Here is a 26,691-nt window from a genome sequence, read left to right as displayed (position 1 = left end):
AGGGTCCCTGGGTAACGGCCGCCCGCCCCAGAGGTGGCGGCATCTCAGCGCCGGGCGAGGTGTCCCTGGGTAACCGGCCGCCCCGCCCCAGAGGTGGCTGCATCTCAGCGCCGGGCAAGGTGTCCCCAGGTAACCGGCTGCCCCGCCCCAGAGGTGGCTGCATCTCAGCGCCGGGCGAGGGGTCCCTGGGTAACCGGCCGCCCCGCCCCAGAGGTGGCTGCATCTCAGCGCCGGGCAAGGGGTCCCAGGGTAACCGGCTGCCCCGCCCCAGAGGTGGCTGCATCTCAGCGCCGGGCGAGGTCCCGGGTAACCGGCCGCCCGCCCAGAGGTGGGTGCATCTCAGCGCCGGGCGAGGGTCCCTGGGTAACCGCCGCCCGCCCCAGAGGTGGCTGCATCTCAGCGCTGGGCGAGGGGTCCCTGGGTAACCGGCCGCCCCGCCCCAGAGGTGGCTGCATCTCAGCGCCGGGCGAGGGGTCCCTGGGTAACCGGCCGCCCCGCCCCAGAGGTGGCCGCATCTCAGCGCCGGGCGAGGGGTCCCCGGGTAACCGGCCGCCCCGCCCCAGAGGTGGCCGCGTCTCAGCGCCGGGCGAGGGGTCCCTGGGTCACCGGCCGCCCTGCCCCAGAGGTGGCTGCATCTCAGCGCCGGGCGAGGGGTCCCTGGGTAACCGGCCGCCCCGCCCCAGAGGTGGCTGCATCTCAGCGCCGGGCGAGGGGTCCCTGGGTAACCGGCCGCCCCGCCCCAGAGGTGGCCGCATCTCCTTAACCCCAGGAGACGTAATGGCCATTTATTATTGAACAGAATTGTTATTGGGGGGGGCTGTTTTTTGGGGTGGGGGGGCGGGTAACCCCACCGGGACGCTGCCAAGAGCTGGGGCACGGGCAGTAACTGAGACGTCCTCGTATTTACCAACTATCCCAATTGTTTTTTAATCAGTAAAATAAAATACATGGATCTCTGACCCCATTCCCCCCCCCCCAGCCAGCCAGTCCCCGCCCCGGGGCCGGGTGGGAGCCGGCGCCCCCCAGAGGGGACAGGCCCCTGCCCCCCTCCCCACCCCACTCCAGTGTCCCGGCCCCTCAGAGGGGCTGGTAGCCACCCTGGGCCCGGCGCCGGCCCACCAGGTAGGCGATGAGGATGATCAGGATCAGGATCAGCAGAACCACCCCGACGATGATGGGGACCAGCGAGCTGCGCTGCTCCTCTGGGCACAGCTCGGCTGCAAGAGAGGAGGGGCCGGGGGTGAGACGGGGGGCAGGTGGGGGCCGGGGAGGTGAGAGGGCTATGGGGCAGGGCTCGGATAGGGGGAAATGGGGGGCAGGGGGAGATAGGGATATGGGGCAGCGGAGGATTTGGGGTGGGAGGAGCTGAGCGTGGGGCTTGCGGGGGGCAGATGTGGGGCCGAGGGGGGGGCCGGTACCTTCCCCGAAGTGGCCCCCGGGCAGGTCGAAGGCCTGGAGCCGCTCGTGCAGGGCGTCGAGGTGAAAGTCCGGGGCCAGAGCCAGACTGCGGTTCTGGCACTGGTACGAGTGGCCCAGCCGGGCTTCGAACTCCCGCAGGCTGGCGTTGTGCGCCCCGAACTGCCGCTCTGGGGGGGGACGAGGGGGGAGAGATCAGAGCCAGCCCCCCCAATCGCCCACCTCGCGAGCCCCGAGCCTTCCCCGAAAGTCACCCCAAACCCTCCAGCCCCCCCGACCACCCGAACCCCCAGTGTGACCCCAACTCCCCAGTCACCCCAAACCCTCCAGCCCCCCGACCACCCGAACCCCCAGTGTCACCCCGACTCCCCAAAGTCACCCCAAACCCTGCAGTCCCCCGACCACCCAAACCCCAGTGTGACCCCAACTCCCAATGTCCCCCAGATCCTCCAGCCCCCGACCACCCGAACCCCCAGTGTCACCCCAAACCCTCCAGTCCCCGACCACCCAGACCCCAGTGTCACCCCAACTCCCCAATGTCCCCGAACCCTCCAGCCCCCGACCACCCAAACCCCAGTGTCACCCCAAACCCTCCAGTCCCCGACCACCCAGACCCCAGTGTCACCCCAAGTCCCCAATGTCCCCCGACCCTCCAGCCCCCGACCCCCAGTGTCACCCCAACTCCCCAAAGTCACCCCAAACCCTGCAGTCCCCCGACCACCCAAACCCCAGTGTCACCCCAACTCCCCAGTGTCACCCCAAACCCTGCAGTCCCCCGACCACCCGAACCCCAGTGTCACCCCAACTCCCCAGTCACCCCAAACCCTCCAGCCCCGACCACCCAAACCCCAGTGTCACCCCAACTCCCCAAAGTCACCCCAAACCCTCCAGCCCCGACCACCCGAACCCCCAGTGTCACCCTGACTCCCCAAAGTCACCCCAAACCCTCCAGTCCCCCGACCACCCAAACCCCAGTGTGACCCCAACTCCCCAATGTCCCCGAACCCTCCAGCCCCCGACCACCCGAACCCCAGTGTCACCCCAAACCCTCCAGTCCCCGACCACCCAACCCCAGTGTCACCCCAACTCCCCAGTCACCCCAAACCCTCCAGCCCCCAACCACCTGAACCCCAGTGTCACCCCAAACCCTCCAGTCCCCCGACCACCCGAACCCCAGTGTCACCCCAACTCCCCAGTCACCCCAACCCTCCAGCCCCCGACCACCCAAACCCCAGTGTCACCCCAAACCCTCCAGTCCCCCGACCACCCGAACCCCAGTGTCACCCCAACTCCCCAAAGTCACCCCAAACCCTCCAGTCCCCCGACCACCCGAACCCCAGTGTCACCCCAACTCCCCAAAGTCACCCAGAACCCTCCAGCCCCCGACCACCTGAACCCCAGTGTCACCCCAACTCCCGAAAGTCACCCCAAACCTCCAGCCCCCGACCACCTGAACCCCAGTGTCACCCCAACTCCCCAAAGTCACCCCAAACCCTCCAGCCCCCGACCACCCGAACCCCCAGTGTCACCCCAACTCCCCAATGTCACCCCAAACCCTGCAGTCCCCCGACCACCTGAACCCCAGTGTCACCCCAACTCCCCAAAGTCACCCCAAACCCTGCAGTCCCCGACCACCCAGACCCCAGTGTCACCCCCAACTCCCACAGTCCCCAAACCCTCCAGCCCCCAACCACCCGAACCCCAGTGTCAACGCAAATCCCCATAGTCACCCCAAACCCTCCAGCCCCCGACCACGCGAACCCCAGTGTCACCCCAAACCCTCCAGTCCCCTGACCACCCGAACCCCAGTGTCACCCCAACTCCCCAAAGTCACCCGAAACCTCCAGCCCCCGACCACGCGAACCCCAGTGTCACCCCAACTCCCCAATGTCCCCCGACCCCTCCAGCCCCCGACCCCCAGTGTCACCCCAACTCCCCAAAGTCACCCCAAACCCTGCAGTCCCCTGACCACCCAGACCCCAGTGTCACCCCAACTCCCCAGTGTCACCCCAAACCCTGCAGTCCCCTGACCACCCAGAACCCCAGTGTCACCCCAATTCCCCAAAGTCACCCCAAACCCTTCAGCCCCCGACCACCTGAACCCCAGTGTCACCCCAACTCCCCAAAGTCACCCCTGAGCTGCCAAAGTCACCCCAAACCCCCAGTCAGCCTGACCCCCAAACTCACCCTGAACCTCCCAGTCACCCCAAACTCACCCCAACGTCATTGCTGAACTCCCGTCAGCCCAACTCCTCAATGTCACCCCAACACCCCCGAAGTCACCCCGCACCCTGAAAGTCACTCTGACCCCTATCACCCCGACTCCCCCGAATCCCCAAAGTTACCCCGACCTCCCTGAACTCCTCACCCCAAACCCCAGCACCCCAAAGTCACCCCAAACCCCAGAATCCCCAGCTCCTCCAAGTCACCCCAATGTCAGCCTGACCCCCAAACTCACCCCAATGCCCTGAACTTTTTCCCCGACTCCCCCAAACCTTCCCCCCGCCCCCAGCAGCCTCAAACCCCGGTTCTCACGTGAGGCCCCAGGAAACTGGAGGCGCAGCTGGGCTCGGACCTCGTGCAGGTAGACGGTGTTTTGGGTTTGATTCTGGGGAGACACAAGGGACCGGAGCCGTCGGCCCAGCACGGAGATGCAGCCACCTCTGGGGTGGAGCACAGCCGCGGTGTATACACCCCCACGCCCCGCTCCCTGCCCCACAGCGCCCCCTGCTGCCCCCCCGCCGGTACCTTCACGAAGGTGAAACGCAGGAAGCCCTGGGGGAAGCTGAGCTCCATGGTGGCTGACTGGTCGGAGCAATTTCCCGACGCCTTCGTCTGGTTCGGCTGGACGCTAAAATTTCCCCAGAGCTGGAAGAGAGAGAGAGGAGTCGGGTGACCTGGTATCACCTTCACCCCCCGAACCCCAAGAGTCCTGGGGAGAGAACCCAGGAGTCCTGGCTCCCAGCCCCCCCTGCTCTAACTCCCCAGCCCCGGCTCCCCTCCCAGAGCCGGGGAGAGAACCCAGGAGTCCTGACTCCCAGCCCCCCTTGCTCTAACCCACCAGCCCCCACTCCCCTCCCAGAGCAGGGAGAGAACCCAGGAGTCCGGGCTCCCAGCCCCCCCCTGCTCTAACCCACCAGCCCCACTTCCTCCCAGCGCCGGGGGAGAGAACCCAGGAGTCCTGGCTCCCAGCCCCCTGCTCTAACCACCAGCCCCACTTCCTCCCAGAGCCGGGAGAGAACCCAGGAGTCCTGGCTCCCAGCCCCCTGCTCTAACCCACCAGCCCCACTCCTCCCAGAGCCGGGAGAGAACCCAGGAGTCCGGGCTCCCAGCCCCCCCCTGCTCTAACCACCAGCCCCCACTTCCCTCCCAGAGCCGGGGGAGAACCCAGGAGTCCTGGCTCCCAGCCCCCTGCTCTAACCACCAGCCCCCACTCCTCTCAGAGCCAGGAGAGAACCCAGGAGTCCTGGATCCCAGCCCCTGCTCTAACCCACCAGCCCCACTCCTCCCAGAGCCGGGAGAGAACCCAGGAGTCCTGGCTCCCAGCCCCCCCTGCTCTAACCCACCAGCCCCCACTCCCCTCCCAGAGCCGGGGAGAGAACCCAGGAGTCCTGGCTCCCAGCCCCCCCGGCTCTAACCCACCAGCCCCACTCCTCCCAGAGCCGGGAGAGAACCCAGGAGTCCTGGCTCCCAGCCCCCCCTGCTCTAAACCACCAGCCCCCACAACCCTCCCAGAGCCGGGGAGAGAACCCAGGAGTCCTGGCTCCCAGCCCCCCCTGCTCTAACCACTAGCCTCCCCTACCCCATACCTGCGCTTTGGAGCTGCTCTCGTATCGGACCCAGATCTGGAGACCCGACTGCACCCGGAGGCAGACCTCCGACCCGTTCCTCACCGAGTAGTTCCCGACCCCCACATCCGGGGGCACCGGCGGGGCCGCCGTGGTGAGGTGGGGGGTCGTGTGCACCGTGGTGTGGTTGGTCGGGCGGGTTGTGGTGTGGTTGGTCGGTTGGGTCGTGGTGTGGTTGGTCGGATGGGTTGTGGTGTGGTTGGTCGGGTGGGTTGTCGTGTGGTTGGCCGGGTGGGTCGTGGTGGGGGGTGTCGTGCGGTGGGTCGTGGTGTGATTGGCTGGATGGGTTGTCGTGTGATTGGCCGGGTGGGTCGTGGTGGGGGGCGTCGTGCGGTGGGTCGTGGTGGTGGCAGTGGTGGTGGTTTTGGTGAAAGATGGCACGAGGGTGGCCGATTTCTTATGGCGGGGGCAGCTGTCGCCGTCGCACGGGGCCTCCATCCCGGAGCCGGGCGTGGTTAGTTCCTGGGCCCCCTCGCCGGGCGGGACGGAGATACAGACTAGAGGGGTGAGGACAGCGGTGGAGAGGAACAATCAGACCTCCAAAGTAGACACAGGGCACCAATACACCTCCCCTGGCTAGCTGTGTCACTATGGCCATCATTAGGGTCCAGAGTAAACGCACACGTTGCTAACCCGGGAATTATAGAAAGCTAATTTCTCTCCTCCTACAGCCTCTGCCCGCCACGCCCATGTCGGTCCAGAATCAACCCCCACCCCCAAAAAAAATCCATATTCCAAAGGATGTGGGCCCCGCAATTACATCGTGCCCTCAACTCCTGCCCCCTAAGTGATCCTCTCTTAACTCTGATGCTGGTGTCAGGCTCACCCCCCCAATGAAGAAGAAACCCCCAGCTCCCTGCATAATCCTTCCTGCCTTGTTGTCACGCCAGCCCACCCCAGTGCTGGCGGCTCCTTTCCAATGGTGCCCTCAGTAGGTTCCAGAGTTAACGCCGCGGCCCGTTTTCTGCGGCCCGACAAAAGGGACGTTGAGGCCAACGCTACAGATTGCGATGGGCTGAAAATGTCGAAATAACCTTTGCTGGCAGCCGCCTTCGGCCCGGGATATTAGCGCCCCACGGCGGGTGGGGTTCGATCTCTGAGCGGATGATGGATTTATGGCTGTTTTGAAAGCCGCGTTTTGAAATCAAGTCGGTTTTCTGGCTCATTTTTTCACCCAATATTTCCGGGTTTTTTGGGGGGATGTGGGGTGTGTGTCAAATTAATGGGGAAATAAAAACAAAACCCCATTTTTTCCCCACCCCCAAACCAAGCAAATTCAGGCTTTCATGGCCGACTTGGAGCCGTATAAATCTTGAAATATTTCCGCTGTCACAATTGCGCAACGTCAACCTTTGGTTCGACGCAAAAATAAATAAAAAATCTCCTCCGGGCTGTGAGATTTTCGGAGCTTTTCTGCCCCCCACCCAACCCGAATGGTCTAAATTACAATTTTTTTTCCGTGCCAGATGTGTGTGTGGGGGGGATATTGGGTTCCCCACCAAGATAAAAGCCCAAAGGCCTGGCCGATTTTCTGCCGACAGCTGCAAACAATATCATGGACATTCAATTATGGGGGGGCTGGAGGGGAAGGGAGCTAAGCCTCCCCCCCCCCCCCAATTTAGCCGCCTCCAGCGACTCGAACCCGTTCGGCTTTCGTGGGTGCCGACCCGGCAGGAAACGGCCCTTTTCTCACCCCAATCTTTGCGGAAACCCGACATTGTTTTAAAAATGACCCCGGAGCAAAACAGACTTTTTTTTTTGCACAGGTGAACAAGGTTAAATGGAAGTTGGCGGGGGCTGGGAGCCAGGACTCCTGGGTTCTCTGCCCAGCAGTGGGAGGGGAATGGGGGCTGGTGGGTTGCGGTTGGGGGGATGGGAGCCAGGACTCCTGGGTTCTCTCCCCTGCTCTGGGAGGGGAGTGGGGGCTGGTGGGTCAGAGCAGGGGGGCTGGGAGCCAGGACTCCTGGGTTCTCTCCCCGGCTCTGGGAGGGGAGTGGGGGCTGGTGGGTCAGAGCAGGGGGGCTGGGAGCCAGGACTCCTGGGTTCTCTCCCTGGCTCTGGGAGGGGAGTGGGGGCTGGTGGGTTAGAGCAGGGGGGGCTGGGAGCCAGGACTCCTGGGTTCTCTCCCCGGCTCTGGGAGGGGAGTGGGGGCTGGTGGGTCAGAGCAGGGGGGCTGGGAGCCAGGACTCCTGGGTTCTCTTCCCGGCTCTGGGAGGGGAGTGGGGGCTGGTGGGTCAGAGCAGGGGGGCTGGGAGCCAGGACTCCTGGGTTCTCTCCCCGGCTCTGGGAGGGGAGTGGGGTGCGGTGAGTTAGGGGATGTGACCTGTAGAGAAGAGCAGCACCTACCTGCCAGGCAGAGCAGCAGACACAGGGTCCCCAGGGTGCCCATGCTGGATCGTCCGTCTGTCCACGGGTCCGTCCCTCGCTCCGCGTCTCCCTCCCGGCCCGTCCTGCGCTTCACTGATAAACTGAAGGAAACGAAACCAGTTCCCTTTCCAAGGTCGCTCACCCGCCTCCCGACTCCAACAACACGCACAGATAACGAGTCCGCGAGGCCGAGATGCGCCCACTTCTGGGGCGGGGCGGCCAGTTACCCGGGGACCCCTCGCCCGGCGCTGAGATGCAGCCACTTCTGGGGCGGGGCGGCCGGTGACCCGGGGACCCCTCGCCCGGCGCCGAGATGCAGCCACTTCTGGGGCGGGGCGGCCAGTTACCCGGGGACCCCTCGCCCGGCGCTGAGATGCAGCCACTTCTGGGGCGGGGCGGCCAGTTACCCGGGGACCCCTCGCCCGGCGCTGAGATGCAGCCACCTCTGGGGCGGGGCGGCCGGTTACCCGGGGACCCCTCGCCCGGCGCTGAGATGCGCCCACTTCTGGGGTGGGGCGGCCACTTACCCGGGGACCCCTCGCCCGGCGCTGAGATGCTGCCACTTCTGGGGCGGGGCGGCCAGTTACCCGGGGACCCCTCGCCCGGCGCGGAGATGCGCGCACAGCTGGGGGGGGGCGGCCGGGTACCCGGGGACGCCTCGCCCGGCGCTGAGATGCGCCACTTCTGGGGTGGGGCGGCCGGTTACCCGGGACCTCGCCCGGCGCTGAGATGCAGCCACTTCTGGGGCGGGGCGGCCGGTTACCCGGGGACCCCTCGCCCGGCGCTGAGATGCGCCCAGCTCTGGGGTGGGGCGGCCGGTTACCCGGGGACCCCTCGCCCGGCGCTGAGATGCGCCCACCTCTGGGGTGGGGCGGCCGGTTACCCGGGGACCCCTCGCCCGGTGCTGAGATGTGGCCACTTCTGGGGCGGGGCGGCTGGTTACCCAGGGACCCCTCGCCCGGTGCTGAGATGCGGCCAACTCTGGGGCGGGGCGGCCGGTTACCCCGGGACCCCTCGCCCGGCGCGGAGATGTGCCCACCTCTGGGGCGGGGCGGCCGGTGACTCAGGGACCCCTCGCCCGGCGCCGAGATGCAGCCACCTCTGGGGCGGGCGGCCGGATACCCAGGGACCTCGCCCGGCGCCGAGATGCGCCCCTCTGGGGCGGGCGGCCGGTTACCCGGGATCCTCGCCCGCGCCGAGATGCAGCCACCTCTGGGGCGGGCGGCCGGTTACCCGGGACCCCTCGCCGCGCCGAGATGCGGCCACCTCTGGGGCGGGCGGCCGGTTACCCGGGACCTCGCCCGGCGCTGAGATGCGGCCACCTCTGGGGCGGGCGGCCGGTGACCAGGGACCCCGCCCGGGCGCTGAGATGCGGCCACCTCTGGGCGGGCGGCGGTTACCTGGGACCTCGCCCGGCGGCGAGATGCGGCCACCTCTGGGGCGGGCGGCCGGTTACCCGGGACCTCGCCTGGCGCTGAGATGCAGCCACCTCTGGGGCGGGCGGCGGTTACCCGGGACCTCGCCCGGCGCTGAGATGCGGCCACCTCTGGGGCGGGGCGGCCGGTGACCCAGGGACCCCTCGCCCGGCGCTGAGATGCGGCCACCTCTGGGGCGGGGCGGCCGGTGACCCGGGGACCCCTCGCCTGGTGCTGAGATGCGGCCACCTCTGGGGTGGGGCGGCCGGTTACCAGGAAACCCCTCGCCCGGCGCTGAGATGCGCCCACCTCTGGGGCGGGGTGGCCGGTTACCAGGGACCCCTTGCCCGGCACTGAAATGCAGCCACCTCTGGGGCGGGGCGGCCGGTTACCCAGGGACCCCTCGCCCGGCGCTGAGATGCAGCCACCTCTGGGGCGGGGCGGCCGGTGACACAGGTCCTCCCAGGCCGTGGGGCTGGGCTCTGTGGCTGGATGGGCCCGTGGGCTGGCCTGGGGGTGGCGGGACGCCGCATCTGATGGGCTCGTGGCTGTGACGGACTCCAGCTGCCTCGGAGCGCAGGCCGGGGGCAGAGGGGGCTGATGATTCAGGGCTTTCAGTTCCCCATGAGGAGCCGTGGACGACGCTGAGTCAGCCCCCAGGAAAGGCCTGTGACCTTCACGTGGTGGAGCCGGGGGGGCTGGGAGCCAGGACTCCTGGGTTCTCTCCCCGGCTCTGGGAGGGGAGTGGGGGCTGGTGGGTCAGAGCAGGGAGGCTGGGAGCCAGGACTCCTGGGTTTTCTCCCCGGCTCTGGGAGGAGTGGGGCTGGTGGGTCAGAGCAGGGGCTGGGAGCCAGGACTCCTGGGTTCTCTCCCGGCTCTGGGAGGAGTGGGGCGGGTGGGTCAGTGCAGGTGGGGCTGGGAGCCAGGACTCCTGGGTTCTCTCCCCGGCTCTCAGAGGGAAGTGGGGGCTGGTGGGTCAGAGCAGGGGGGCTGGGAGCCAGGACGCTTGGGTTCTCTCCCCGGCTCTGGGAGGTGAGTGGGGGCTGGTGGGTCAGAGCACGGGGTGCTGGGAGCCAGGACTCCTGGGTTCTCTCCCCAGCTCTGGGAGGAGTGGGGGCTGGTGGGTCAGAGCACGGGGGGCTGGGAGCCAGGACTCCTGGGTTCTCCCGGCTCTGGGAGGGGAGTGGGGGCTGGTGGGTCAGAGCAGGGAGGCTGGGAGCCAGGACTCCTGGGTTCTCTCCCCGGCTCTGGGAGGGGAGTGGGGGGGCTGGTGGGTCAGAGGTGGGGGGGCTGGGAGGCTGGACTCCTGGGTTCTCTCCCCTGCTCTGGGAGTGGAGTGGGGGCTGGTGGGTTAGAGCAGGGGGCTGGGAGCCAGGACTCCTGGGTTCTCTCCCGGCTCTGGGAGGAGTGGGGCTGGTGGGTCAGAGCAGGGGGGCTGGGAGCCCGGACTCCTGGGTTCTCTCCCCGGCTCTGGGAGGGGAGTGGGGGCTGGTGGTTAGAGCAGCGAGGGCTGGGAGCCAGGACTCCTGGGTTCTCTCCCCGGCTCTGGGAGGGGAGTGGGGCCTGGTGGTTAGAGCAGGGGGGGCTGGGAGCCAGGACTCCTGGGTTCTCTCCCCTGCTCTGGCAGGGGAGTGGGGGCTGGTGGGTCAGAGCAGGGAGGCTGGGAGCCAGGACTCCTGGGTTCTCTCCCCTGCTTTATTGTTGCAGGTTCACTCGACCTTTGAGGCGAGCAGGTGGCTGGGGTGTGGCCGGGCTCCAGCCCCCAAACAGCTCCACCTGCCAGCAAAAATGCCTGTGCCCCTCGCTCCTCCCTCTCAGCCTTCAGCCCCCTCGGCTGGGCGCGTCCCGGCTGCCCCATAACTGGGTCTGACCCGCTCTGCCCTGGAAATCGGAGTGAGCCCCCCGCACCCCCTGTGAGTTGGCACTGGGAGACCGGACTCCTGGGTTCTCTCCCCGGCTCTGGGAGGGGAGTGGGGGCGGGGGGGTTTGACCGGGGGGGGGTGGGCGCCAGGACTCCTGGGTTCTCTCCCCGGCTCTGGGAGGGGAGTGGGGGCTGGTGGGTAGGAGCAGGGGGGGCTGGGAGCCAGGACTCCTGGGTTCTCTGCCCGGCGCTGGGAGGGGAGTGGGGGCTGGTGGGGTAGAGCAGGGGGGCGGGGAGCCAGGACTCCTGGGTTCTCTCCCCGGCTCTGGGAGGGGAGTGGGGGTTGGTGGTGAGAGCAGGGGGGGCTGGGGGCCAGGACTCCTGGGTTCTCTGCCCAGCGCTGGGAGGGGAGTGGGTGCTGGTGGGGTAGAGCAGGGGGGGCTGGGAGCCAGGACGCCTGGGTTCTCTCCCCGGCGCTGGGAGGAGTGGGGCTGGGGGTTAGAGCAGGGGCCGGGAGCCAGGACTCCTGGGTTCTCTCCTGGCTCTGGGAGGAGTGGGGGCGGGGGGGTTCGCGCCGGGGGGGCTGGGAGCCAGGACTCCTGGGTTCTCTCCCCGGCTCTGGGAGGGGAGTGGGGGCTGGTGGGTTAGAGCAGGGGGGGCTGGGAGCCAGGACTCCTGGGTTCTCCCCTTGGCTCTGGGAGGGGAGTGGGGGCTGGTGGGTTAGAGCAGGGGGGGCTGGGAGCCAGGACTCCTGGGTTCTCTCCCCAGCTCTGGGAGGGGAGTGGGGGCTGGTGGATCAGAGCAGGGGCTGGGAGCCAGGACTCCTGGGTTCTCTCCCAGCTCTGGCAGGAGTGGGGGCTGGTGGGTCAGAGCAGGGGCTGGGAGCCAGGACTCCTGGGTTCTCTCCCGGCTCTGGGAGGAGTGGGGGTTGGTGGGTAAGAGCCGGGGGGCTGGGAGCCAGGACTCCTGGGTTCTCTCCCCGACTCTGGGAGGGGAGCGGGGGCTGGGGGGAGACTTGTTGGCCTTTGCTTTCTTGTGGGGGAAACCAGGTGCTTTTAGATGCAAAGTGCGGGGCGGGAGGTGACCCCACCCCAGAACTGGCTGCAACACCCCCCCCCCCCGACTCACCTCTGACTTGCACCAGGGCTCCAGCCCGCTCCGCTTCTGTCTGCCACCGGGGGTGCTGTGGAGGGAAGCAACTTACGGGCTCCCACCGCCAGGGGGCAGCCTCCCGGCGACGCTGCTGCATCTCCTTGATCTCCACTTGCAGCTGATTAAACCTGCCCCCAGCGACCTGCGGAACTCCCTGCTGCAAGGGGGGAGCCAGTCATTGGGCAGCTCAATTTAACAGGGACAGGGGCTAGTAGCCACGCTGGGGAGCTGGGGCTAGGACCCGGCCGTCCTGCTACAACCTCCCCTGTGGCAACAGGGGAGCAGGAGCCCGGACTCCTGGGTTCTAGCGGCCCCGTTCCCTCGGGGATTCGGGCTCGGACGCCTGGGTTCACTGCTGGCCAGCTGGGGCTGGGCCCTGTGAACGTCTGGGTCTCTGCATAGGGGGGGGTTCTTACCCGTGACTGAGTGGCAGCATCACGACAGCCTTGCGCCATGGGAAGCCCGGCTGTTCACCCAGGGGACTCCCCGCCACAGGATTTTGCAGCTCTCGCACCGGGGTTCTCAAAGTTTGACACTGGTGACCCCTTTTTCACCCAGCAACCTCCCCCTTATCAATTAAAAACATTTTCCAGAAATTTATCACCATTATAAATGCTGGAGGCAAAGTGGGGTTCAGGGCAGAGCCTGACAGCTCCCAACCCCCCCCCCCTGTAATAACCTCATGACCCCCCTGAGGGATCCCAACCCCCCAGTTTGAGACCCACTGATCCAGCACAACAGGGTAGTGGAGAATGGGCCCTGCTGTATGTGGGACCCTGTCCTCCTTCCCCTGCAGTTTGGGGGTACAGACAGCAACCATGTTCCCAGAGTCAAAGGATCCCCACTGGCACCCCCTTTTTTCAGCCCAGCTGCCCCTGAGAGTCAAAGAAGTGTGAACTCCTAGCCCCATGGGGCAGCACAGGACATGCTGGCAGGAGAGGCTTCGCCATCCTTCCCCCTCATCAGTCCAGCAGCAGGTATCCCACCGCTGCCACCAACATCCTCCGCTATTCACCCCATTGCTTTTCCGGTCAGTAGATGGCAAGGCCCTCCCCCAAAAGGTGGTAGGAGCTTGATGTCTCAGTGGGGAAACTGAGGCAAGTAAGGAGGCATGCTACTTGCCAGGTGTCACTTGAGGCCACGGGTGGGGGGGGTTAAAAAAATAAAAGCTGGCAGCCCGGTGCAGTAACAACTACCCCACATTGGCTCTTAAGTGGAACACTATGGGGTAAAGGGATTCCCCCACCCCGCCCAAAATGCATCTGGGAGGATCAGCCATGCAAGACTCTGGGATCCCACCGCTGACACCAATGCCTCTGGGAGAGAGCATTAGCCATGCAAAGGGCTGCAGGAGCAGCGAGGACCCCCCTCCTCCAGCCAACCGGATTCAGGGGAGGGGCCGGCCAAACTGCCTTGAGCCCCCCCCTCGGGGGGGAAGGGGCCAACCCCCCCTTTACAAACACAACCCAAAGCAGCTGCCATTTTGAAAGAAGATTTTTATTTGGTACGTTCGTTTCCTTTCAATAAATACTATACAAAAAAAAGTAAGAAGGTCGCACACAATTTTGTTGGATGGGGGAGAAAAATTGAGTGCGGGGGGGAGAAGTTTCTAGCTTAATGTTTTGGGGGCAACTGATTTGGGGGGGCTCCCTCCCCCCGACAGCTACCAACCCTGAGGTAGGTCCGACTTGCAAGCAGTTCGATTTAGCACCAGGATCAGGGTGGGGTAGCTTGGGGTGGGGGGGGGGCTCGTTAAGAGATGGCCAGATCGTCAGGGGGGGGCTGGGAGAGCAGGACTCCTGGGTTCTTACGCTGGAGTGGGGAGAGCAGCTGGCAAATCCCAGGGGCGTCTTAGCGGACAGGAGCCAGGATCCCGCCTGCCCCCCCTCAATTAAAGACGGGATAGGCTGGGTTCTCTCCCCGCTCACAGGCCGGACGCCTGGGTTCTGGAACCCAAGTGGCCTGTTCTAGGAACATGAAGGAAACGGGGGGGGGACCCCACAGGCCAGGCCGCCCCGGTCCCCCGGCATGAGACAGCGAGACGTGGACAGAGACCACAGAAATGCCACGAAACACTAAAGTGGATTTTTTTTTTCACCTCCAAAAAGTGACATTTATTCAAAAGAACCAACAACAACAAAAAAAAACAAATCAAAAAAAAAAAAAAGAGGAAAATAATTAAAAAAAAAGTGTCCGGCGCCGGCGCGTGAGGGGCAGCGCCCGGGGCGCCCACCGGGGGGCGCTCAGATGAGGTCGGCCACGTTCAAGGGCATCTCCTCGATGGAGGTGTTGTAGAAGGTCTCGATGTCGCGCAGGGTGCGCTTGTCTTCTTCCGTCACCATGTTGATGGCCACCCCCTTCCGGCCGAAGCGCCCCCCTCGGCCGATCCTGGGGGGGGAGGAGGGGTGAGCCCGGACGCCTGGGTTCTCGCCCGGCGCTGGGAGGGGAGGGGGGGCTGGTGGGTTAGAGCTGGGAGCCAGGACTCCTGGGTTCTCTCCCCGGCTCTGGGAGGGGAGTGGGGGCTGGTGGTTAGAGCAGGGGGGGCTGGGAGCCAGGACTCCTGGGTTCTCCCCCTGGCTCTGGGAGGGGAGTGGGGAGTGGTGGGTTAGAGCAGGGGGGGCAGGGAGCCAGGACTCCTGGGTTCTCCCCCTGGCTCGGGGCGGGGAGGGGGGGGTCGTGGTTAGAGCAGGGGGGCTGGGAGCCAGGACTCCTGGGTTCTCTCCCCAGCTCTGGAAGGGGAGGGGGGGGCTGGTGGGTTACAGCAGGGGGACGGGGAACCAGGACGCCTGGGTTCTCCCTGGCTCAGGGAGGGGGGGCCGCCCCCCGGTACCTGTGGATGTAGTTCTCCCGGTTGGTGGGCAGGTCGTAGTTGATGACGAGCGACACCTGCTGCACGTCAATGCCACGGGCCTGGGGGGAGAAGAATCCGCGTTCAGGCCCCGGCCCCCCACGTGTGGGGCAGGGCCCGTGCCCGGCCTGTGGGCTGCCGTTCCGTTGCCGAGGCCCAGGGGTGGGGGCGCCCGCCGCACGGAGCAGCCCCCCCTTGGTGTGCCAAGGAGCTACATTCCGCATACAGCACGGGGGGGCTGGGCGGAGAGGGAATCTCCTTGGGGGGGAAGCCCCCAGGACACCTGGGTTCGCTGACACCCAAGATGGCCGCTGTCATGTGATGGCAGCCATTTTAAGAGGGGCCGGATCTTTCCGGCTCCTCCCCCAGGGCAGACCCAACCCCTGTCCCCCAAATCGGCCCACAGAGAGCCTCTCCCAAATTAACTCACCCCATAACTCCCCCCAGATTTTGCTCCCCCCACCCAAGTCTCCTCACCAGCAGGTCAGTGGTGATGAGGACCCGGCTGGAGCCGGAGCGAAATTCCCGCATGATCACGTCCCGCTCCTTTTGGTCCATGTCTCCGTGCTGGGGGGCAGAAAAGAGGGTCGTTAGGACAGTGGGTTAGCTACTAACACATGCAGGAGGGGTGTCTGGGGGACCCCCCCTCAAAAAAACAACTGTGCCCCCCATTTCAGGGACCGGGACCCACAGGCACTAGGGCGGCCATGGTTCAGGGGGGCCAGCTGCTCTTGCATGGAGTACACTATGGAGGGGCCATGGTGGGGGACCCCACCATAAATCCACAGCCATGCAGCCCCCACTCCCCTCCCGGAGCCGGGGAGAGAACCCAGGCGTCCTGGCCCCCCCCCCGCCGTACCATGGCAGAGACGGTGAAGTCCCGGGCATGCATCTTCTCGGTGAGCCAGTCCACCTTCCGGCGGGTGTTGATGAAGATCACGGCTTGGGTGATGGTCAGGGTCTCGTAGAGATCGCAGAGCGTGTCCAGCTTCCACTCCTGGGGGGTGGGGAGGACAGGACCAGTGGGGGTGAGGGCTGGGGCTGACAGGCCCCCCCCACCCTGCCCCACTCACGTGGGGGACCCCTGGAAAGTCAGCTCCCCACTCCGGCAGGGCCTCCAGACTCCCAAGACAGCACATTGTGCCCCCTGTTTCAGGGACCGGGACCCAGAGACACTGGGGGGCGGCCATGGTTCAGGGGGGCTCATCGCTCTCGCATGGGGTACACTATGGAGGTGCCATGGAAGGACCCCTCCATAAATCCAAGACCACGCGGCTGGGACGGGACGAGAACCCAGGAGTCCGGGGCTCTCAACCCCCACCCCCCTCACCTCTCTCTCGACGTTGATGTAGAACTGCCGGATGCCCTCCAGGGTCAGCTCCTCCTTCTTCACCAGGATGCGGATCGGGTCCCGCATGAACTTCTTGGTCACCTCCAGCACGTCCATGGGCATCGTGGCCGACAGGAGCACCACCTGGGGGGCGGGTGGGGGGCAGTGAGAGGCACCGCTGCCAGCCTGCCCCACCCAGAGATCCCCTCTGCTCTCACAGGTGCAGCATCTCCCCTTGGGTTCTAGACCCCTCTACTGGTGGTTCTAGCTCCCCATTAACTAGCAACTGCCCCTTGGGTTCTAGACCCCTCTACTGGTGGTTCTAGCTCCCCATTAACTAGCAACTGCCCCTTGGGTTCTAGACCCCTCTACTGGTGGCTCTAGCTCCCCATTAACTAGCAACTGCCCCCTGGGTTCTAGACCCCTCTACTGGTGGCTCCAGCTAGCTCCCCACTGATTAGCTCCTGCCACCAGGTTCTAGACCCTTCCACCAGAGGTTCTAGCTCCCCACTAACTAGCACCTGTCCCCTGGGTTGTAGACTCCTCTACCCTACTGGTGGCCCCAGCGCCCCACGCTCTAGATCCCTCCACTGGTGGTTCCAGCTTCCCGGGTTCTAGATCCCTTCCTTGGTGGCTCCAGCTAGCTCTGTAATGACTAGGTCCTGCCCCTTGGGTTCTAGACCCCTCTACTCTACTGGTGGCTCCAGCTCCTCTGGGCTCTAGAGCCCTCCACTGGAGGTTCTAGCTGTCCATTAACTAGCACCTGTCCCTGGGTTCTAGATCCTGCCACTGGTGGCTCCCGCTTCCCGGGTTCTAAACCCCTCTACTAGTAGCTGCAGCACCCCACTGACTAGCCCCTGGATTCTAAATTTCCCGCCCTGCCCTACCCACAACTGACTTACCCCTTTGGGTTCTAGACCCCCCTTTACTGCCACTTCTAATTCCTTACGGACCAGCCTGGCCTGTGGGTTCAGAGCCCCCCCCTCTTCCGCCACTCAGTTCATTCCACTGCTGCTTGGGCTTCGCCCCGTCACGACAATTCCAGCTCATTACGGTCTCGTCCTACCCCCTCGGTTCTAGATCCCTGCAGTTGGGTTCAACTCCCCATGGACAGTTGAGCTTCTAGTCTTACCACTTTGTAGGGTCTGGCCACTTCCGGAGACACCCTCCTCCTAATAACCTAGAACCCCCCCAGTTCTAGACTCCCCATCCCCTCGATTGTGGAGGTCTCCTCCAGCAAGCCCAATGCCTGGATGACCCCCCAGTCCTGGATCCAGCTCCTCCCAGACGCCGGTTCTTGGTCCCACCCCGGGTTCCAAGCCCACCTGGGTGTTCCCGCTCAGCTTCTGGAATATGTCGTAAATCTGATCCTTGAAGCCCCGGCTGAGCATCTCGTCGGCCTCGTCCAGCACGAACATCTTAATGAATTTGGGAGCTGCGGGGAGAGGCGGCCGTTAGCCCGACGGAGGGAGTAGCCGGCCGCCGGGGATCAAGCCGGCCACTGTTCTCAGTCGGACGGTTCTGATCACACCCAGAAGCCCCTGTGCCAGGCCCGGACGGCAGAACGCCTAGCAGGGGGCACCAGGCGGCACCGGGATCAGCTGACACGCATGGGGAATCATCACCGAACAGATACAGGGTGGGGGCCCCCCACCCGCCCAGGGGGCACCCGGAGAGGGGACCGCCCCCCACCCACAAAACTTACACAGGTATCTCCTGTTCAACATGTCGAAGACACGGCCCGGAGTCCCCACAATGATATGGGGGGCTTCCATCTGCAGCTTCTGCACCTCGGCCCGGACGTTGGTGCCCCCGATACAGGCGTGGCACGAGGCCCCCATGTAGTCCCCGAGGGCCATCACGACCTTCTGGATCTGCGGCGAGGAAGCGAGGGTGAGCGGCCGGAGAGCCAGGCTTCGCCCCAGAGGTGGGCGCATCTCAGCGCCGGGCGAGGGGTCCCCGGGTAACCGGCCGCCCCGCCCCAGAGGTGGCTGCATCTCAGCGCCGGGCGAGGGGTCCCTGGGTAACCGGCCACCCCGCCCCAGAGATGGCCGCATCTCAGCGCCGGGCGAGGGGTCCCTGGGTCACCGGCCGCCCCGCCCCAGAGGTGGCCGCATCTCAGCGCTGGGCGAGGGGTCCCTGGGTAACCGGCCACCCTGCCCCAGAGGTGGCCGCATCTCAGCGCTTGGCACCAAGGAGCCCTGACAGCCGTGTGCCCCCCGCATGAACCAGCGACAGCCACCGCCCGGGATACTGCGCTGGGATGAATGGGGGCTCGTTTCTCTCCCCCTGCTGGATGTAAGAGCCGCGCCACCAACCAGACGCCTCTTTGCCCAGGTAGCAGGGGAGGAAGCGGGTCTGATGCCAAGTACCCATGTTCTTACATCACTGTGGAGGTGGGGAGCCAGGACGCCTGGGTTCTCTCCCCAGGTCTGGGAGGGGACTGGGGGCTGGTGGGTTGGAGCAGTGGGGGCTGGGAGCCAGGACTCCTGGGTTCTCTCCCCACTCTGGGAGGGCAGTGGGGGCTGGTGGGTTGGAGCAGGGAGTGGGAACCAGGACTCCTGGGTTCTGTCACCTTTGATGTCTGAGTTAAGAAAGGAGCTGGGCAGGGATCGTTACCGGGCTGAGTCACCGCTTTAAACGAAGGGGGGTGGGGCACTGCTCCGCCCCAGCCAGCTCACCTGCTGGGCTAACTCACGGGTGGGGGCCAGCACCAAGGCCTGGGTGGCCTTGAGGTCCAGCTCGATCTGCTGGAGGATCGAGATGGCGAAGGTGGCCGTCTTCCCAGTTCCAGACTGAGCTTGTGCAATGACATCGTAACCTGGGGGAAGACCAGACATCACCGGTCAGCTGCCCTGCCCCAGAGGTGGCCGCATCTCAGCGCCGGGCGAGGGATCCCTGGGTAACCGGCCACCCCGCCCCAGAGGTGGCCGCATCTCAGCGCCGGGCGAGGGGTCCCCGGGTAACCGGCCGCCCCGCCCCAGAGGTGGCCGCATCTCAGCGCCGGGCGAGGGGTCCCATGGTAACCGGCCGCCCCGCCCCAGAGGTGGCTGCATCTCAGCGCCGGGCGAGGGGTCCCTGGGTAACCGGCCGCCCCGCCCCAGAGGTGGGCGCATCTCAGCGCCGGGCGAGGGGTCCCCGGGTAACCGGCCGCCCCGCCCCAGAGGTGGCCGCATCTTCAGGCCAGGCGAGGGGTCCCTGGGTAAGCGGCTGCCCCGCCCCAGAGGTGGCCGCATCTCACTTCCTGAGAAGCCCTGACAGCCGTGTGCCCCCAGCATGAACCAGCCACAACCACCGCCCGGGATCTTGTGCTGGGATGAACAAGGGCTCATCTCTCTCCCCCCTGCTAGATTCAAGAGCCGCGCCACCAACCAGACGCCTCTTTGTCCATTAGCCGAGGGGGGGGGTCCGGCTGGGGTCCCCGCCCCCCCGAACTCCGCCCTGCGGGGATCGCTCGCCCCCTCCCCGGGGGCCGACTCACCCTTGATACAAGGAAGAATGGCTCGCTGCTGGATGGCGGAGGGCTTCTCAAACCCGTAGGCGTAGATTCCCCGCAGCAGGGACTCCGACAGGTTCATGTCGTCAAAGCTGTCAACGATCTCATTCCAGTTGCTCTGAAATAGGGGGGGGGAGAGAAGGGTTAACACCCCCCCCATGTGTTCCCTCTGCACCCCCAAGCCCCTTGAGATGCCTGTCTTGACACCCCCGCCCCCCCATACAAATCTTCTCAGCCTGCTGCTCTAATTCACTGCTCACCACATCTCGAGTGACACCCCATTAGGCCGCTCGCCCCTCCCTGCAGGCCCCCCAGGACCTCCACTGTGGATGCCACCTCCTGCCCCCCCAATAAGCCCATCCCCCCTCCCTGTACCTTAAAGCCCCTGCCATAGGCCACCCCCATTGCTCCTCACACATGCCCCATCCCACCCCCCATGAGCCCATTGAAGCCCCGCACCTCACAGCTGCCGCCCAAAAAAACCTGCACAACTCGGCCTCCTGTTCCAGACCCCGACCCCACCGGCCCGGCGCCAGCCCTGCCCACCTCAATGATGCCATCGGGGTCCATTCCCTCGGGGCCATTGTCTCTAGATCTGGAAGGAGGAGAGAAGGGGGGGGTTAGACAAGGTTACCAAGAATCAGACAGCGCCCCCACGGTCCCTGGCTGTCATTCACCCACTGCCCCATGCACTTGTCCATTTAGAGATGCCATCAGGACCTCCTGCACCCTCCTCCCCCCCTCCCACCAGCCTCCCCCTGAGCAGGGCAACTTCCCCCCCCTTTCTACACCCCCCAAACCTCTTCACCTCCTCTGCCTAAACAGCCGGGGGGTCTCACCCCTCCCCAACAGGGCCCTTCCCCACCCCCCAGGCTCGGAATCCCTCTCCCCTTATGAGACTTGGGGGGCCCCCCCTCGCCCCACCCAAACTGGGGGCGACGCAATCACACTCTTCCTACCTAGGCAGCCCCCAGCCTGGGGTTCCCCAACACCTGCTATCCCCCCCCACCATCTCCTGCCTTCCCACCTCCAATCCCCCAGCCTGGGGTTCCCCAACTCCTCCCATCACTCCCCCGCCCATCTCCTACCTTCTCACCTCCCCTCCTCCCATTCCCCCGCCCAGGGTCCCCAGCCCCTCCAGCCTGCCCCCTTACTCCCATCGTCCCCCAGCCTCGGGTCCCCACTCCTCCCCCGGGGTTCCCCACCTCCCCTAACCCCCCATCTCCTGCCTTCCTGCCTCCCCGGGGTCCCCACTCCTCCCCATCTCCAGCCTGCCCCCTCCTCCCATCGTCCCCCAGCCTCGGGTCCCCACTCCTCCTCCCCTGGGGTCCTCCCCTCCCCTCCCTGGGGTCCTCCTCCCCATGTCACGCGGGGCCGGAAGTGCCCCGCGGCCTCGCTCCGGCCCCTCCCCCCCGCGCCCGGCCCAGGCCTCTCTCCACGTGCTCAGGCCTCTCGCCTCCCGTCCCCAACCCCCCGCGGGCCGGCAGTCCCGCCCCCGCGCCCAGCCCCTTGGCGGGGCGGCGGGCGTGACGTCACGGCCGCGGTCCCCGGATGCCCGGACAATGGAGGCGGCCGGTGGGGGTCGCGCCTCCCCCCCCCCCGCGCGGGGAAGGAATGGATTCGCCCGTTTGCTACCCCCTCCCCACCGCCCCCCGGATGTATAAGCCCAGGAGAAACCAACCCGCATCCCCTGCGCCGGGTGGTTCCGTCCTGTGCCCCCTCCCCGATTTTTTTTACTAGAATCCCCGCCGGGTATAATGGACTCTTCCACTCCCCGCCACAGGGGCAGATGGTTCCGTCCGGGGCCAGGCCGCATCCAGAGCTCCCACCGTCACAAAATGGCGTCGCATCCCCCCCCCTCACCCCGGGCGGGGATGGTTCCGTCCATCCCCCTGCTCGGCGGCTCACGCGGCGCCCCTCAGCGGGAATGGTCTCGCCCACCTCTCTCCCGGGCCCGGAGGGCTCCGCTCGCGTTCTCCGGAGAGAAGAAGGTTTAAATGGACTCGACCATCTCCCCCCCCCCGAAAAATAAGGGAATGGATTGGCCCATCCACCGCCCAAACCGGGATAACCCCCCCCCCAACGGATGGTACCGACCATGGAGCGCGTGTCCGTACGTGCGCGTGTGGGGGGGGGGTCGATTCGCGGCCTAAACGCCGCTTTGCTATAATGGTCTCGCCCAACTCCCCCCCCGCGGGATGGTTCGGCCCATGGAACGGCCCGCGAGTAGAACGCCGCGGTGGTCGCGACCACTGCGTGGGCGGGGGGGGGCGCGCTGGGAAATGGTACGTTCCGGTCAGGCCCAGCCGGGGGCCGCGCGCGCACTCACCGGCTCTCCAGACTCGCAGACATCCTGGGCAGGATCCTTCCCCCGCCCGCCTCGCCCTGTCTTATAACCCCCCGGCAGGCCCCGCCCCCGCCCCGCTCCCATTGGCCGCCCGCCCACCGGCCCCGCGCCCATTGGCTCCTTACTCCCAGGGCCCGCCTCCCGGCCCCGCTCCCATTGGCCGCCCGGCGGCCGGCTCACGGCCGGTGACGTCGAAGCCGATTGAAAAGAGGCGTGTGACGTCAAGGCGCCCTGCCCCCCCCACCCCGGGGATTGGGCGGCGGCCCCGCCCGCGAGCGGGGTGAGTCAGGCGCCAACACGCCTGGCGGCGATTGGCCGGGGCGCACGCCCGTCACAGCTCGGCGAGCCAATGTGCGGATGGGCCGGCAGGAAGGGGCGGGGCTGCGGGCCGGAAGTGAGGCCGGCAGGGGTCGCACACGTGGGTGGCGACAGGCTGCGGCCTCCCTTTGTGCGCGTTTCGCTCGCGGCGCCGTGACCCCTCCCGGCACCCGTACCCCAGCCCCCCACAGGGTCCCCCCACATTCCCTCCTACCAGCCTCCCCCAGCCACAGCCCCATATCCCCATCCCCAGGGCCCTCCCCAGCCACAGCCCCTGATCCTCCCCCACCTCCCTCCTATCAGCCCCCAGCCACAGCCCCCACATCCTCCCCCCATCCCCAGGGTCCTCCCACATCCTCCTACCCCCCCCAGCCACAGCCCCCCCATATCCCCCCATCCCCAGGGTCCCCCCCCCACATCCCCTCCCCACATTCCTCCTACCAGCCCCCAGCCCCCATATCCCCATCCCCAGGGCCCCACATCCCCCAGCCACAGCCCCACATTCCCTCCTACCAGCCCCAGCCACAGCCCCCATATCCCCATCCCCAGGGCCCCCTCACATCCCTTCCCCAGCCACAGCCCCACATTCCCTCCTACCAGCCCCCAGCCACAGCCCCCATATCCCCATCCCCAGGGCCCCACATCCCCAGCCACAGCCCCCGATCCTCCTCCCCACATTCCCTCCTACCAGCCCCCAGCCACAGCCCCCACATCCTCCCCACATTCCCTCCTACCACCCCAGCCACAGCCCCACATCCCGTCCCCACCCCTGCCCCCACATTCCTTCCTACCAACCCCCAGCCACAGCCCCCGATTCCCTCCCCATCCCATCCCCACATTCCCTCCTACCAACCCCAGCCACAGCCCCCATCCCCTCAGGGTCCCCTGGGATCCACTCCCAAACTCCCCCAGCCACAGCCCCCGGCTCCTCCCACCAGCACCCCCAGCCACAGCCCTGCCCCCATGGGATCCTCCTACCAGCCCCCATCAGCTGGGGCCAGCTTTGCTGACAGCCTCCCCCATCGGTTCCCCCCACCCCGGCTTGTGACTGACCAGAGCGCGCCCCCCCCCATTCCCCACCCTGGGTTTCCACAGGCACCTCTGCCCACCTCTGTTTCCCTCCTCCAACAGCTTCCCGCACCCCGGTCAGTCACACCCCCCAGATCCAACTCGGCCCTGGGCCCAGTTGCTGGATGGCTCTGATGTCCGGGGTGGGGTGGGGGGGGTTCACGGGATGTGGCCCTGCCCCAAACCCATTCAGCTTGGGGAGGGGGGGCACTGATGAGAGCAGGGTGCCTGGCGGGGCCATAGGCGGCTGTGGGGTTCTGGGTCTGTGGGCCCTGAGCCGGGCACCCAGGGCCTGCATTGAGCACACCCGTTCTCAGCTCTTCGCCCTGCAGTGGCGTCCGGCTCCCAGCAGCCCCATGGTGCGTCCCGCCCCCCAGGGAAAGGGGAAATCGAGCTGAGATCAGTGACCTCACCCTGCTCCCGTTACCGGCTCACCGAGCAGCGACTCTGTTAGTGGCTCCCAGCAGAGAGGACCCGACAGCCTCGGGCCGTCAATTCACCTGCTGTATCCCCACAGACATGGCTGCCCACCCCAGCTGGGTTCGAAACCGGGGCCCTGGCTTGCCGGCGGATTCGGCGCCAGGCGATTACCGTGGGCCACCAGCAGCCTGCCGGCTCCAGGATTATAATCGGGGGGTGCGTTGGCCACCACCCAAATGCGCTCAGAAGCCGCCAGGCGTCTGCTGGACGCCGAGGCAGAAAAGTGGATCGTCGCTTGGGTGAAATATTTCCAAAGCCGGCGCGTTTGTGTTTAGATGTTTCTGGCCTGTTTGGGTCGCGGCCCTTTGGGCGAGGTGATGCTGTTTTCGGATCGCCTGTCCCGGGGCCGTTGAAACGTTACGTGAGACACAAAAACCGCCCGTCTCCAGCGGCTCCGTGCCCAGCGCGGTAGCGCCGGCGTGGGTGACGGGTGACCCTGGCAGTGCCAGAAACGGGGCCAGGCTGGTAAACTAAGAGTGGGCTGAATCGCTGGATGCCTGGGTTCTTTCCCCGGCTCTGGGAGGGGAGCAGGGGCTAGTGGTTAGAGCAGGGGGGGGGACCCACACATCTCTTTCTGCAGTACTCCTGCCTAGGCAGTCAGTGCCCAGTTTGTGTAACGGATTATTCTTTACGAAGTGGGGTGCTCTGCATCGGTCCTGGTTGAAGTCCATCCTCTTTCCTTCAGACCATTTCTCCGCCTCATTCTGAATTTTAAGCCCATCCTCCAACGCACTTGCAACCCCTCTCAGCTTGGGTGGCGCCTGCGAACGACAAGTGATCTCTCTACGCCATTATCTAACTCATGGGTGAAGGATCCTTGATCCCTGCCGGACCCCGCCCGTTAGATCCTTCCAACGTGACTGTCAACTGCTGCTCCCTCCTCTCCGGGAACGGTTTTCCAACCGCTTCTGCGCCCACCTCCGGCGAGGTTGCATTTCCCTACTTTATGAGGTCACGGGCGCGAGTATCAAAAAGTCTTACTAACGTCAAGACAGACCCCGTCTACCGCCTCCGCCCTCGTCCACAAGGCTTGTTGCCCTGTCAAAGAAAGCCAGCAGGTTGATTTGCTGTGGTAGTTTATTATTTTGATTTGTCAAGAACCAATCAGGGTTGGAAGGGGCCTCAGGAGGTATCTAGTCCCACCCCCTGCTCAAAGCAGGACCAACCCCAACTAAATCATCCCAGCCAGGGCTTTGTCAAGCCTGACCTTAAAAACCTCTAACTCCATGCTGACCATTACTGATCACCTTATCATCTGCTAGGTGTTGGCAAATTAATTCTTTGCTCTCTTATCTTTCCGGGTACTGAAGTTACGTTGACTGGTCTTTAATTCCCCGTGTAGGCCCTAGATTGGCCCTCTGGAATCGCTCCCGTCTTCCAGGACTTTTTCCAAGATGATGACCCAACGGCCTAGCTATCTCCTCAGTCAGCTCCTTGAGTGGTCTCGGATGGACTTACATTAGCAACACGAAGGTGGTCAGGGAAAGTGCGGGCCCCTTACCGAATGGGGGAGACCACCTAGTGACACAGGATGTGGAAAAAGCTGAAGTGCTCAATGCTCTTTTGGCCTCGGTCTTCACAGACAAGGGCAGCTCCCAGACGGCTGCACTGGGCAGCACAGGGTGGGGAGGTGGTGAGCAGCCCTTGGTGGTGAAAGACCGGGTTAAGGACTATTTAGAAAAGCTGGACGTGCACAAGTCCATGGGTCCGGATCTAATGCAGCCGAGGGTGCTGAGGGAGTTGGCGGATGTGACGGCAGAGCCGTTGGTCGCTATCTTTGAAAACTCATGGCGAGCGGGGAAGGTCCCGGACGATTGGAAAAAGGCAAATGTGGTGCCCATTTTTAAAAAAGGGAAGAAGGAGGATCCAGACCTCACCTCAGTCCCTGGAAAAATCATGGAGCAGGTCCTCAAGGAATCTATTTTGAAGCACTTGGCGGAGAGGAAGGTGTTCAGAAACGGTCAACATGGATTCACCAAGGGCAAGTCATGCCTGACCCACCCGACTGCCTCCTATGAGGAGATAATTGGCTCTGTGGCTGAGGGGAAAGCAGTGGACGTGTTATTCCTTGACTTTAGCAAAGTTTTTGATACGGTCTCCCACAGTATTCTTCCTGCAAGTTACAGAAGTACGGGCTGGATGAATGGACTATAAGGTGGACAGAAAGCTGGCTAGATCGTCGGGCTCAATGGGTAACGATCAACGGCTCCATGTCTAGTTGGCAGCCGGTATCAAGCCGAGTGCCCCAGGGGTCAGTCCTGGGGCTGGTTTTCTCCAACATCTTCATTAATGATCTGGAGGATGGGATTAATTGCACCCTCAGCAAGTTCGCGGCTGACACTAAGCTGGGGGGAGAGGTGGACACGCTGGAGGGTCGGGATAGGGTCCAGAGTGACCTAGACAAATTGGAGGATTGAGCCAGAAGAAACCTGATGAGGTTCAACAAGGACAAGTGCTGAGTCCTGCACTTAGGATGGAAGAATCCCAGGCACTGACACAGGCTGGGGACCGACTGGCTAAGCGGCCGTTCTGCAGAAAAGGACCCGGGGGTTACAGTGGATGAGAAGCTGGATATGAGTCAGCAGGGCGCCCTTGTTGCCAAGAAGGCTAACGGCATTTTGGGCTGTAGTAGTAGGAGCATTGCCAGCAGATCGAGGGAAGCGATCATTCCCCTCTATTTGACACTGGTGAGGCCACATCTGGAGTACTGGGTTCAGTTTTGGGCCTCCCACTACAGAAGGGATG

At 65.1% G+C, this 26,691-nt stretch overlaps 2 protein-coding genes and 4 non-coding genes across 7 annotated transcripts; all 6 read right to left on the bottom strand.

The window, feature by feature from the left end:
• Positions 1-1,052: 1,052 nt before the first annotated feature.
• CD68 (CD68 molecule) lies at positions 1,053-7,846 on the bottom strand. 2 transcript variants are annotated; one of them, XM_039499899.1, is made up of 7 exons: positions 7,611-7,781; positions 5,492-5,761; positions 5,226-5,443; positions 4,165-4,284; positions 3,952-4,024; positions 1,419-1,586; positions 1,055-1,217 (listed from the first exon to the last, which is right to left on the bottom strand). In XM_039499899.1, exons 1-7 carry the CDS (start codon positions 7,651-7,653, stop codon positions 1,078-1,080), a joined length of 1,032 nt encoding a protein of 343 aa, XP_039355833.1. In that variant the 5' UTR covers positions 7,654-7,781; the 3' UTR covers positions 1,055-1,077. The 2 variants fall into 2 exon arrangements, with proteins under 2 accessions (XP_039355834.1, XP_039355833.1); XM_039499900.1 differs by having other exon boundaries at positions 1,053-1,217; positions 5,226-5,761; positions 7,611-7,846.
• Positions 7,847-14,140: 6,294 nt separating this feature from the next.
• On the bottom strand, positions 14,141-22,107 carry EIF4A1 (eukaryotic translation initiation factor 4A1). The gene is made up of 11 exons (XM_039499897.1): positions 22,063-22,107; positions 20,280-20,328; positions 19,719-19,851; positions 18,919-19,058; positions 17,943-18,111; positions 17,563-17,672; positions 16,238-16,381; positions 15,767-15,904; positions 15,385-15,474; positions 14,890-14,969; positions 14,141-14,447 (listed from the first exon to the last, which is right to left on the bottom strand). Exons 1-11 carry the CDS (start codon positions 22,083-22,085, stop codon positions 14,303-14,305), a joined length of 1,221 nt encoding a protein of 406 aa, XP_039355831.1. The 5' UTR covers positions 22,086-22,107; the 3' UTR covers positions 14,141-14,302.
• On the bottom strand, positions 15,565-15,701 carry LOC120381998. The gene has a single exon (XR_005588215.1). It is a non-coding gene; the product is annotated as a small nucleolar RNA SNORA42/SNORA80 family (small nucleolar RNA).
• Positions 16,044-16,180, bottom strand: LOC120381999. Its single transcript, XR_005588216.1, has one exon. It is a non-coding gene; the product is annotated as a small nucleolar RNA SNORA42/SNORA80 family (small nucleolar RNA).
• Positions 17,741-17,867, bottom strand: LOC120381996. The gene has a single exon (XR_005588213.1). It is a non-coding gene; the product is annotated as a small nucleolar RNA SNORD10 (small nucleolar RNA).
• LOC120382000 lies at positions 18,446-18,586 on the bottom strand. Its single transcript, XR_005588217.1, has one exon. It is a non-coding gene; the product is annotated as a small nucleolar RNA SNORA48 (small nucleolar RNA).
• Positions 22,108-26,691: the final 4,584 nt, after the last annotated feature.

This window comes from Mauremys reevesii, linkage group 14 (genome assembly GCF_016161935.1).
Source record: "Mauremys reevesii isolate NIE-2019 linkage group 14, ASM1616193v1, whole genome shotgun sequence".
In the NCBI taxonomy this organism is placed as follows: Eukaryota; Metazoa; Chordata; order Testudines; family Geoemydidae; genus Mauremys; species Mauremys reevesii.
This window is presented reverse-complemented; position numbering and strand designations above follow the sequence as displayed.